Source organism: Notamacropus eugenii, chromosome 6, assembly GCF_028372415.1.
Source record: "Notamacropus eugenii isolate mMacEug1 chromosome 6, mMacEug1.pri_v2, whole genome shotgun sequence".
Taxonomy (NCBI): domain Eukaryota; kingdom Metazoa; phylum Chordata; class Mammalia; order Diprotodontia; family Macropodidae; genus Notamacropus; species Notamacropus eugenii.
In genome coordinates this window covers 330445059-330458296 of record NC_092877.1, presented here as the reverse complement: position 1 = coordinate 330458296, position 13238 = coordinate 330445059, and the positions used below count along the sequence as shown (strand labels likewise).

Below are 13238 nucleotides of genomic sequence, written 5' to 3'. Positions count from 1 at the left end.
GTTACTAAAAAGTACATCTCAAAAGACAGTGGTCGTAACTTAAACTCTTAATTTGTTCTGATTAACAGAATTATTAAATCTCATTAACTTAAATTAACATACACCCAGAAAATTCGATTGTTTTCTCCTTGATTTTCCTTTCGGTTCAGTGGAAAGAGCACTAGATTTGGAGTCAGAGGACTCAGGTTGGAATCGCAACCCTGCTGTTTACTCTGCCTTTAGGCAATTGATTTGTAATTTTTTAAATTGCTCTGAGCCTCAGTTTCTCCATTTTATAAAACAAGACAATTAGATTAGATGACTGTTAATGTCCTAGCTCTAAGCCAATGAACCTGTGAAAACATACACCATGCCAAAAAAGTAACAAATTATGGAACCGTGGTATTACTTCTTCATATTACCATTTTAATATCTGCTATCTATAATGTGCTGGTTTGGTAGGGAATGAAGATCAAAACAAGTCCTTGTCCTCAAGAAGATTAATTAGATCCATCACAGTTATACTGCATTGAAAATCTTAGGAGCTGTTAAAACTATGGAGATACATGCCCTTGGGGCTTACTAGTGGGGGGGGGGGTGTAAGATTAGTGAGACTAAGATAAGTGCATAAAGAGGTCCTACACATACCCTTACCTAGTCAGACTTTTTCTTCCTCTTTTTAACTCTGTTAGCTACCATCACTGAGGGGGGTATGATGGTGGCGTGCATGGAGAGCCTCCTTCCCCTACCTTGGACAGTACTGGCTGAGACCCTGGACCAGTCATTTAACCTCTTCAGTGGCTTCTCTCTAACACTCTACACTGAAAGGGGGAGGTCTCTGTACCCTGAAAATCCTAGATTTTATCCAAACAAACAACAAACCTACCATGATAGGTTCTCTCACCCTTATTCCTCAGAAGAGTTGTGTGAGGGCTTGGGCTTGGGACAGACGTCTAAATCACCTTGGTAGTACTACATCATTCATCTTCAGTCCACATTCAGCTTCATTGAACTTTTAAATCTTAAGAAACTTATTCCTAGGATTACAGGGATACAATAGGTTAGTAACGCAAGATAAATTTTGAAAACTAAAAGTGATATATACTTGATTTAGTTATTACTTGTTGAAAGGAAGGTCATATTTTTAGAAAATAAAGATTGTGTCATATGACACACCATACTGCACAGAAAAAAAAAGGTGAGGTTCCTCTCTATTAGTTTTTGATCAACATGTAGTTAGTTATAAATACTGATTACCAAAACAAATGGTTGATAATGTTGTAACAGCTCACAATTACCTAATGCTTTCAGGTTTATAAAGCACTCAGCTCCCTGTAATCCTGTGGGTAACACAAAGGTGGTTATCAACATTACAGACTCATAAAGGTTGAGGAACTCCCCTACTCCAGTAACTAGGAACTATTGGATCTGGGATTTGACTTTGGGTCCCTCTTGTGGGCTGGTTGCATGGCTCTCATTACACTGAGCTGTCTGCCTGGTGGTCTTTTCATTTGCTTTTTTTTTTTTTTTTTAATATCTCCTTGCTCTTCTCTTAGAATTCTGTTGCCACTTTTTGGTTCTTGAAACTAAAATACTCACATGGCCTTTCAGTTTTAGAACATTTAAAGCAGCATTTTCCAAACTCATCTATTAAACCCTGAAACTTTGTTGTTCTAATAAAGTTTTTTTCCACTAAAATGTTAACTCTGAAATTATGCATATATTAAAAGTACCTGTGGAATTCAGGTATTAGGAAAAACATTTAATTTCTTCTTTTTTGCCCCACAATTTCCTCTTTTATCCTGAAGTATTCCTTACCCCTAGAGCCCTTAGGTCAGCATCTGTGAGTTCCATCAACATATTTCAAGCTCCAAAATGTTCCATGGCCAAATTAATTTTGGAATTGCTGACGTAAGATCTGTGAAAACCAGAACCCACTTCTGAGTTATGCCATCCCTCAGATGTGGTCCCAGCTGAAACCTTGCGGCCAAGCAGTGCTCAGCTGATGCTGGGCAACTCCTGCAGAAGGGCCAGGTGGGCCAGAGACAGGGGTCTCAGACTAGCAGAAAGTGCTTTGAGCTCATTTTTGGTCAGAGATGCTGAAAAGAGCTGGACACTGTAGAAAAGTTCATGACTCAGAACCGTAGTCAGCTGCGTCTCATGGTAATGACAAGCAAGGGAGTTCTGTTCCTCCGACTACATCCCCCAGGCAGCTTTATGAGGGTCGGTTTCAGGGTTTCCATTTCTATCCCCAGTACATAATAGAATTCCTGACCCAGAGGAGGTGCTTAATAAATGCTTGATTTACTAGGTGCCAAGTAGCGACATGTATGCATTAGCAGTGAAAGTTTTTGAAGTTTCCTGAGCCAGTAAAATCATAGGTCCACGTCACCTCCACCTCCCCAAACCTTCCAATTCTGGAACTTTTTAGCCTGATTACTTTGAAGACTAAAAACTTATTTAGTATGGTTAATTTGATTAGTAAAGATATACTCTAAATGAATGTTGAAAACTAAAAAGAAGTGATTTAAAAATAATTATAGAGTAAAATAAAAAGCATGGGAGAAAGCACAAAAAAAAGATACACTCTAGAATGAGGGGCTATTTCGTAGTTCTAGGCTGGTTTCTGAACAATCTTTAGTTGTTTGTTTTGTTATTTCTCTACTATGGTCTTGTTTGAGAGCATCCTTGTCCTCATGGTCCTTCCAATCTAGGGTGGAAGATTAAATGACCTCCAAGCCATGGTTCCAACTCTAAAGCTATCAGCACATGAATCATAATTAATAAAATATCATTATAGTTCATACAGGCCTGCCCCAACAAACATAATTTTACAATTTAATAAGCAAATTTTCATGATGACATCATTCAGGCAAATACAATGTATAATTAGTCAGACATTTGTTAAATACCTATGATGTGCCAGGCGCTCTCCTGAGAATACGAAGGCAAATGCAACTGTTCCTGTCCTCTTGGCGGCAACACGTATATTAATAAGTATATACAGAAGATATGGAAAGGAAAATTTCTATCATTCCTCTAGAAATAATCATTACCATACAGCAAGATTTCACTGAATGCCACATTCTTATGGCTCTGGCTAAGGCCTGGTGGAGAATGCTTGTATGAGGTATGAGCAGAGTCCTGAGAGTATTCAGCAATATAGCATAGCCATTGTAGAAATCAAAATAATTTCAGATACAGTGGCTGCCCAACACCTAAGTATGGATGTGAACTTCTGTCCCCGCCCCCATACCAGATTGCAGCTGTGCAAGGCAGAAAGCACAGGAGTGTCCACAGGAAGGGTTTGCCTCTGTCCTTCAAACACTGGGTCACAGAGTTCCAGTCTGCTTAATATGCATAAAGTCAGGAACACTATGAAGAAAGGGAACATTTTTATTCTCTTGGCTTTTAAAGAGGTACAAAGCCAACCTTGAAGAGGAGTCCATCTGTTTTATAGCGGTTCAAAATAAAGTAATAAAGGAATGAGTTTGTATAGTTTGTTGAAATTTTATTGGATCCTGATGGGTTATAAAAATTTATTGCTCCCCAATTGATAAATGGTCAAAGGATATGAACAGGCAATTTTCAGAGGAAGAAATTAAAGCTATCTATAATCATATGAAAAAATGCTCTAAATCACTGTTGGTTAGAGAGATGCAAATCAAAACAACTCTGAGGTACCACATCACACCTATAAGATTGGCAAACATGACAGAACAAGAAAATGATAAATGCTGGAGAGGATGTGGGAGAGTTGGAACACTAATTCATTGTTGGTGGAGCTGTGAGCGCATCCAACCATTCTGGAGAGCAATTTGGAACTATGCCCAAAGGGCTACAAAAATGTGCATACCCTTTGACCCAGCAATATCACTACTAGGACTATATCCCCAAGAGATCATAAAAATGGGAAAGGGTCCCACATGTACAAAAATATTTATAGCAGCACTCTATGTAGTTGCCAAAAACTGGAAGTCAAGGGGATGTCCATCAATTGGGGAATGGCTGAATAAATTATGGTATATGAACGTAATGGAGTACTATTGTGCCATAAGAAATGATGAACAAGAAGACTTCAGAGAGGCCTGGAAGGACTTATATGACCTGATGCTGAGTGAAAGGAGCAGAACCAGGAGAACTTTATGCACAGCAACAACCACAGTGTGTGAGAGTTTTTTCTGGTAGACTTAGATTTTTGTAATAACACAAGAACTTCTGAAAAAAAAAAAAATCCCAATGGTGGACCTCAAGGCAAAATGCCTTCCACACTCAGAGAGAGAAATATGGAAGTCACTCACATAATGTAGCAGATCATGTTTGTGTATGTGTATCTGTTTGTGTATCATGTTCTGATTTGTTATACGGATTCTTTCATTTATCTTAGTCTGACTACACAGCATGACTATAGTGAAAATATACTCAATAGGAAAATATATGTAGAATCTATACAGAATTGTATGCAGTCGTGGGGAGGGAGGGAGGTAGTGGGGGGTGGGTGGGGAGGGATAAAATCGCAATTGTATGGCAGTGATTGTTAAACATTAAAAAAATAAAAAAATTAATAAAAATAAAAAAAAAAAAAAAAAGAAATTCCTTCATCAAAAAAAAAAAAAAAAATTTATTGCACAGCAATATCCAGTCTAGTTATTTAACTGACTCTGACATGGACATTGAAATTCCTTTTACGTTCTGAAGCTGGACATTGTTTTTCTTTTGCAGTTCACCGTTTGTGTGGTTTCTGACAGGATGTATTTGATTTTGCAACGACTCTTAAAATGCTATTTTGTTTCTTAGGAAAACAGGAAATCATTTTCACAACTTCATAAGTTGGCAAGACCTGAGAGCTACGGAGCTTGTGAAATCCTGGAATAACTCTTTTCTGCTGAAGGTAATCCATTCCTTTTCTGGTAGAATTCAGCTCCTTTCAGTGTAGATGCAGTTAGCGCATTACTTATTCACCAGTACTGTGAAAACCTAGGGAAAGGCTGACACATTTTAAAGTATGTCAGCTGTAATCATTACAACACAGCTGTAGTGCAGTAACTCGGCTTCTTGAGCTTTTGTGTGCCATGGGCCCCCTTTGGCAGCAGTTTGGGGAAGCCTATAGACTCCAGAATAACATTTTTAAATACATAAAATCAAACACATGGGATTCTAAAGGAAACCAAAGATTGGTGAAAATAAAGATGTAATTTTGGTAGACTCGTGATCTTCCCACAGTTCAGCAGTCTAGGTTAAAACCTCTCGGTGCCTTCTTCACAAGTTCTCCAGGACTTCTCACCCATCTTCCAAAGAGAATCTAATCAGAGTGCTGAAGGACTCCTCTCACTGGTACAACACACTCATTGGTTCTCTAGTCCTGGTTTTTCCTGTTCCTGGTCCATCTCCTTTACTGATCACACATTTCACAGAGACATCTCTTAGGTGTTTTTGCAGGCAGATTATAGCAGTTCACCTGCTACAGCCTATTTAGACCCACTGAGCTGCTCTTTGTTTTCCTTTGGGTCACCCGCAGGTTCTCTAGCTGGTGATGGTACCCATCCACAGCTGTTTAGCTGTGAGAATACTGTAGCTAAGAGAATATTGGGAGCCAGAAAAGGGGTTTATATCAGCGCAGCTTGGGATCCTTGACAGCACGATACGCTTTCATAGTTGGTTAGCCAACAAGCGTTTTATTAAGTGCTCACTATGTGCCTGGCCCTGTGCTAAGTGCTGAGACTACAAAGAATGGCAGAAAGAGTCTCCACCCTTGAAGAGGTCACGATGTAATGGGAGAGGTACATGCCAAAGAGACGGGGATAAAGAAAGGCCTTCTTTATAAGAGGGGACTGGAGCTTAGTCTTGCAGGAAGACAGGGAAGCTCACTGAGGAGAATGAGGAAGGAGAGCATCCCGGGCGTAGGACCACTATCAGAGAATTCAAGGGTTGGACTGGACCTCAGCAGTCATGTAATTCAACCCTACTTAACCTGAATCCACACTGAAATGCACTTAAGGACAAATCTAAGCCTTTCTCCCTACCATAGCCCTTCATAGACTTGACCAGAGCTGTTGGGTTCGCTGAGGTTCCTCTTCCTCAGCCATCCAGGCTCTTCCCCAAGCCCTTCTCCATCCTACCAATGTCCTTCTTCGATTTCAGTACTTGGAAGTGAACAGAGTATTCCAGATAAGGTATTAAAGGTGAGGCTGCAGTCTAGATTTTCCCTTCCCTGTTCCTAGGAGCTGTTCCCAGTGTGGATCAAGATCACATTAGCTTTTCTGGCTCCTGTATCATCCTCAGTACATTATGTTGAGCTTGAAATCCTCTCTAAGCCAGAGGTCTTTCTGCAGAGCAGCTGTCTAACCCTGCCCCTCCCATCCACTTGTCTGAGACTTTACATTTATCCCTTTTGGATTTCATTTCATTAGATTGAGCTTAGTGCCCTGGGCTGTTAAGATCCGTTTGGATCTCTTTTCTTAGCTATCCCTCCCAGCTTGGTTTCATCTGTGTGTTTGATAAGAATATCCCCCCCAGTATTTTCAAGATTCTTGCCTCTCTTGTAGATTTCTCCATTGTGAATCTGATCTGGTTCAGACTTTCTTCTTGACTCTCTCATTCAGTGTCTTTTCTACTACCTCGTGTAGCCCAGGGACTGAGTTGTTCATTTGAATGTAGTGACTCCACTGTCTACAGTGATGAAAACACCATCAGGGAAACCCTGCCAATCTTGTCCCATTTCATCTGTAAAATTGGTGTGAAGGTGGATTAGATGATTTCTGAGTTCTCTTCTTACTCTACATCGTTGATCCTGTGAGTCCCCGTCTCTCCCTTTTGGAACAATCTGGCTTAGACACCATCTGCCTGTTATAAAGCTGTCTGCGGCTTTGCTATTTTGTGAGGTAGTATGCCCCTTAACCTTTCACTACCCTTCTCCTTATTGTTTTTCCAGTGAATTTGTATTTAAACCAGTGTGACCTTTGGGTGCCCTGTCTCTCTACTTCCTAAAGAAACCAAGTATTTGCCAACTGAGGCAGTTTCGGGATTCTTTTAGTCCTGTTCTAGCAACTTCTTGCTATCACTCAGACTTCAGCAAAAGATTGTGATCATTAGAATCTATGTTTTTTCCTTTATATTTTCCCATTTTGGCATCAGTAGCTTGCTTGAATAGTTCAGATTTGAACTGTTGCTATTACACACAATGTCTCTCATATTTCTTCTTCTAATCTGATGTTGTTTTGACCATTTTCTCAAACTAGTCTGTGGTCTGACTACTCAGACAGGTGCTTTGAAAATGATTTCCTCATCCATACATTTTCATTTTTGTCTGTTAAAGATGTGCCGATTTCATTTCTTCATGACGTGGGTCAGTACTCACTATGTTCAGTACCTTCTAATTCAAATGTAAACCTCTTGAGAGCAGGGACTATTTTTGCTTTTCTCTTCTTGTGTCCCAGCACTTAGCAGGATTACTGGTACCGAGTAAGCACTAATAAATGCAATTCCGACTCTCTCTTTGAAGAAAATATTAATGACATGCTGCCAGGAGATGCCTGACCTTTGTCATATCTTAGTCCTGAATCATGTTTGCCAATGTTTTCCACTGTCCTACCCTGGACCCTCCTTCTCATTGATGTTATTGAATATCATATGGGTTGACTTGGTTTGGAAAATCTTGTAGAATTTTTTTTTGTAGAATTTCTCTGGCTCTTTATTATCTGACAGATGGCTGGATATTGGTACACATAAGTTTCGGTTTTCTTCCTGGTGGTCTTTTGCCTTGCGTTCATTTCTTTTCTCCTCTTCCTAAAGATTCCTTCCCAACTTCCAAGGTGTTCTTCAGTTATTTTTAGAGTACTCATCTCTTTTTTGCTTCCGTGTGGTTTTGTTGGTTGGTTAAATTCCTTGTTGCTTCTGTGGGTACACGTCATTTGATTAGACTGTGCCACAGTGTCTATAACCTTGCTATGCGAACAGAACTTTCTACTGCTTGTGGATAAAAACCTCCACTGCCAGAAAACAATAGTGGGGTATAGTTTGTTTCTAGTCATCATTGGCGGTATTTAAGCCGGCGTTAGATGAATCTTACCATATAAGGGGAGGGGAGGCTGCTTATGGCAATAGGGAGGTGGTCTAGCTGTCCCCTGAGGTTTTTGAGCTCTGATAGTGGTACTCTTGACTTAATCAACAACATGAAGGTTTTCTGCCGTGCTTTTTCCTGACTCTTGGCAAAGTTTGCTACCAACTTCTTTGTGACTTAGAGATTTTGACTGAGCGCACATCTCCTGTATTTAAATTCTTCCTTTGGAGATTCTATGATTCTTTTTATTGGTGAGGGAAAAGATGGAAGGAATAGCATTTCAGGTTCTGTTGTTCATAACCTCTTCATTTTCTGGGAAAGTGTGAGCCTGACAGCCAAAGAGAGAGCAAGGAGAAAGGGTGGAGAAAACAGCTTTGTTTAGTGTCTTATATCAGTTCAAGCAGCAGTAGTATCTATTTTCACGATGTAATAAATAGCTCCATTAGCTTTTAGCTCCATTATGTGTTTGACATGTTATGAATTCTCTTTCATATGGACATCTGAGTTGACAGGACTGATTTTTTTTTCCTTATAAATCTCCAACTTCTGTCTTAAGTTTTACATAAATCCTGTTCTGGGCTTTTAAAAAAAAGAATCAGGCTATTGAGAAGCAAGCCTAAAGCTGTAAGAAGATACTCTTTTCCTTCTTGATATTCAGATAAATCTGGAATATAATTTATCTAAGAGTGAAATGTAGAAGATTCAGAATTATTTTACTTCCTAGTCTGTAAGCAGACACCTTCATCCCAGATGAGTATTAACTTAACTTTGTTCCACATGTATTCCAGTGTTTTGAACTGAGGAAAAAAGTTTAGGAAACTAATTTCTTTCTTTTAAAAGCATTTTTGGTTTTATAACATTCTCAAAGTTTCAAGTCATAGATTTGATTGGAAGCCAAGATGTGGGAGTATAAGTAAAATGAAAATATTTAAAATGTTATTCTTCAGCAGAGTGGAAAGTGAGCTGACCTTTATGCCATGAAGCCTTAGGTTCAAGTGCTGTTTCTCATCACAGATCAACTGTGTAGTTCTAGATAAATCACTTGAAATCTTGGTGCTTTAGGCAACTCTCGGAGATTATAAATTTCTGATATGCTAACCACCATTGATAGAGAGAGTTCCTCATCAGGGAAATTCCTATGACAGTGAAATCATAGTCTGACTATACCATCCTCTTTAGATTTTGGCTGATGGACGCATCCCTACTATATTTAAATTCTTCCTTTTAAAGATCCTGTCCTTGTCCCTGCTCCTAATCTCCAACATGAGACTAGTAAGCAGCTCCATTTGTAATCATACTTTTTAAACCCCACTAGGGTACTAAATGTCCCAGTGTTGCTAATGGGCCTACAGTTATCTGGGGCTCCAGGACAAAGTTCACTATCTGGAGTTGGCCTACTTGATGCAATAAACATGACACCTTTCTATTTCAGTCAGAAATATTCTGGCCACTTCAGAGCCCTGGCATTTGTCCTAGGATCCCTGGCCACAATAAACATGGCTGAAGTAGGCAGTGAAGCATTTCAGCTTTCTGCTCATGCTCATTTCCCTTTATTGTGGTGATTTTTTTAAAAAGTCTGTTCAGTACCTAAGATGGAGATTAAACCATGCTTCTGAATAGTTTAAAGAAATTGTATTTGGCACTTCCTCATAGAATTAGCTTAATCTTCTAAAAAGAAAGCTAAATACCTACTTTTAAAATGTACTCTTTTTGTTAAACAGCTAATACAGAATTCCTGCAAAGTACTTCACTTTTTTACTCGAAGTAAACGACTTTTAGGCGCCAGTTTATTCACTTTTACAACTCAGCAAGTGTGTTTGAGATTGGCCTGGGTTTTACAGAATGTGATTGAGGTAAGAACAGAATGTGGTGACGGGGAGGGGCAAGATGACTTTGGGGAAGAAACTTTTCAAGGTATAAATGTGTTAATTCAGCTATCTAGGTAAAACCGATGCTTTCACCGTTGAGTTGGAACAGAAGATGGGGGACCTCCGTTTTGGGTTCCATTTTTGAGCATTTTTGAGACTCAGATCCCAATCCTACATCAGCAATAAAGATCAAAGACAAGATATAGTCTGTGCCTCCTTACATGCTGGTCAGGTGTGCAGAGAAATGTTCAAGATGTTCTTGGCACGAAGTAAATTTTCTCATGGTTCTTGTTGGCTTTCACCACTCCTGTGATCTTTGTCTCTCTGTGCCTCAGCCACCCACCATCATCTCCAAGTTCTTTTTTAAAGTTGATTTCTCCATTTGTAACCTCCTGTCCTTTCACTTGTCACTTGACCTTCCTTCTCCCAAACCTGATTGTCCACTTTACTGTCACCCCTGGTCCTTAATCTTTACCATCTCTCTCACTCTGTCACCCTGTTCTGGCCTCACTTTCCTCCTTTCACAGTCTTCATATTGTGGCGAACCTGTTTGACTGTTTATTGTCCTCCAGTGTTTAATCTTTTATCGCGTTTTCCTTCTGTTTGTTTTCTGTTCTTCAGAAATGGTACACACCCCCAGTCCTGTTTTTCTACTTCTCCCCCAGAATCACTGAGCACTGCTCAAGGAGGACATGAAATCATGCTGACTGATTCATGTTCTCATGCCAGTGGATGTTCTCTAATCTCAACTGATCATGCCCTGCTTTCTGGCAATCCTTTTATTCTTTCCTGATGGACTGACTCTTTGAGTGCAGCCTGTAATTAGTGTTTTCACTTTTGAGTGTATCGCTATTTTATGTGAATGTCTGTAGTCTTTCAAAAGAGATTATAGATGGGGAGGGGGCTTTTGTTCAAACTGTTAGACTACTTACAAGTTGTTGTATTGAATCCTGTAGGAAATTTATATATCTGTGATGTGTGTGTGCATCCATGCATGTGTTTCTGTGTGCATGTGAGTGTGTGTGTGTTTGCGTATCAGAGCCCTCAGGAATTTCACAGTGCTATTTCAGGAAATAAGTCGTAAACAGAAGGAAAGTTTTAAATAAGTTTTAAACTACATGATCATGATACAGTCATTATAACAAGTCAGTATTTGATCAATTGCCAAATTAATGTTATAGGTAAGTACTGTGAATAGGAAATTTAATCTTCTAGTCCTAGTTATTTAGAGATAGAATTACATGAGGTGAAATGCTGTCTTCTAGCAATCATCTTTAAGAATATATTGTACAAAATATAAATTAGGATCCCTTTGATTTAAGTCACAGATGCAATATTAATGCTCTTTGGCAATTGGATATGACCAGTTATTGAGAGTTTTAAATGTGCTTTAACAAAGGTTTAATTTTTATATTTGAAAAAAATCATTTTAATAGACATTCAATACAGATCAACACATGGCAATAAAGCATCAACGTATCTGTACAGAAAACTGCTGTTTTCTGTTGTCTCCCCTTCCTACTTCCAGAAAGAAATCAGAAAGGAAAACTGTTGGAGAAGAAAAATGATGCTAGAATTCCATATTAGTTAAAGGAATCCTGCCAACAATATTTTCCCTAAATAATATAGATTATAGGTAATTTGCAGAAAAGTTTGCATTCTTAAAGGTCTCTAGGAATTTAGTTGTTTTTAATTCAGAATACAGTTTTTGAAAGAAACGTTCTGAAGGTGTTTGGTTAGACCTAGGCTAATGTGATATTCAGGTTTTGAGACTGGAACCACATGAGATTATGTAACACTTAAAGAAAAGTCTACTTAACCAAATGTGGGAAGCATGCTAAACAAGCATACCTTGGCTTGGCTTTATGGAATCTCCCTCATTTCTCTCCAGAAATACATCTGGTGAGCAAGGAGGATGGGGGGAGGCATGGGGTTGTGTAGCAGTGATGTATCTGCCCAGGCTAAAGCACAGTGACTTCTGGGCTCATCTCGTCGATGCTGCTGCTCTGTATCCTTTCATTCCTGAAGAGGACCCTGACATCAGGGAGGTGATGCCGTGACTTGCAAGTGAATTGGGTTGAAGTGAGTGGGTGCTGTGCACGGTCACCAGCCTCACTTTATCCTCTGGAGTTATCTGGGTCCAGTGGTGAGATACAGATCAGAACGACTAGAGATGGCCCAGGATGCAGTGGGAGACCTTGGCCTTTTTAAGCTAAGGTCTTTCCCAGGCCTCACTTTGTCTGAGGCAACATCCAGTCAGTGATTAAAGCTAGGTAAGAAATGAGGCAGAGAGTGGTTTCTGTGACCTAGTTAAAAGGAAAAAATCAATCTTGGAGGGGAAGATCAGGAGGGTCTGTGGTTGAAACAGAAACAATTGCTATTTACGTTCACTTTGAGCCAGCCAGGGTCCAAACAATGACCAGGAGGCATCCATGAAGCTCCTTCTGAGCCTGTCAAGGTTCCCAGACAGGGATCCTTCATCTTATTTTGTGCCATGAGCCCATTGGGCAAGCTGGTAAAGCCCACAGACTCCTCAGAATAATGCTTTTAAATGCATAAAATACATAGGATTACCAAGAAAACCACTTATATTAAAATATAGTTATCAAAATAGTAAAAAAAAATCTTATAAAACAAAAACACGAAGTTTATGGGCCCTTGGTTAAAAGCTCTTGTTTCAGAGGGTGAGATTAGTATAGTGTACATGTTGGGCATCCCAATAAATACTATTCCCTTCTACCACCAAAGGGTAATTGGGTTTCTAGGTTAGCTCACAAAAGCTCCTTTAATCCATAACATAACAATTATAGTTTGAATCAGACAGTAGGCCCGTATATTCCTTTTTTGATTTTCCTATTGAGATAATACATTTCAGGTATAAATGTATAGAGCCGGCTATTTCTCCTCCTCTCCAGCATAGTACCAGTGAGAAGGATGTATACCCTTTTCCTTTCAAAAACTCACATATTCACCTACTATGTGAATTTACTTTTCCCTTCCCTACTATTGACCCAGCTCCCAAGGTCATTTTGTTTGGAGTCTCACTGGCTCTTGCAGCATTTCAGGATAGCAATAGGGCTTGCTTAAGAGGACATCCAAGGTTTTAAAAGTGTGGTTGAGACAGGTGATACAGAGACCTTGGACTTATTGGTTCCTGCAGCCATCCTTGCCTTTGGATCTGATAGATGAAAGTCAAAGGCCTGGGCAGAGAAGGTGCTTTAGACATGCCAAGGGAGCTGAAGTTTTCAAAGGAGAGTTATAGAGAGTCTTTTGAGGGTATCTTTTGGCAAATCGAGTTCCTTTAGAAAGGTGACCAGAGATATTTTGGGGGA

At 39.5% G+C, this 13238-nt stretch overlaps 1 protein-coding gene across 2 annotated transcripts in view; it reads left to right on the top strand.

Annotated features, from left to right (window-relative positions):
- The window catches only part of GK5 (glycerol kinase 5), a 57266-nt gene that overhangs the window by 22464 nt on the left and 21564 nt on the right, over window positions 1–13238 (top strand). For both annotated transcript variants that reach the window (XM_072618186.1, XM_072618185.1), the window contains 2 exons: window positions 4777–4870; window positions 9760–9891. In XM_072618186.1, the coding sequence (XP_072474287.1) occupies window positions 4777–4870; window positions 9760–9891 (226 nt within the window). The remainder of the gene's footprint in view (window positions 1–4776; window positions 4871–9759; window positions 9892–13238) is intronic.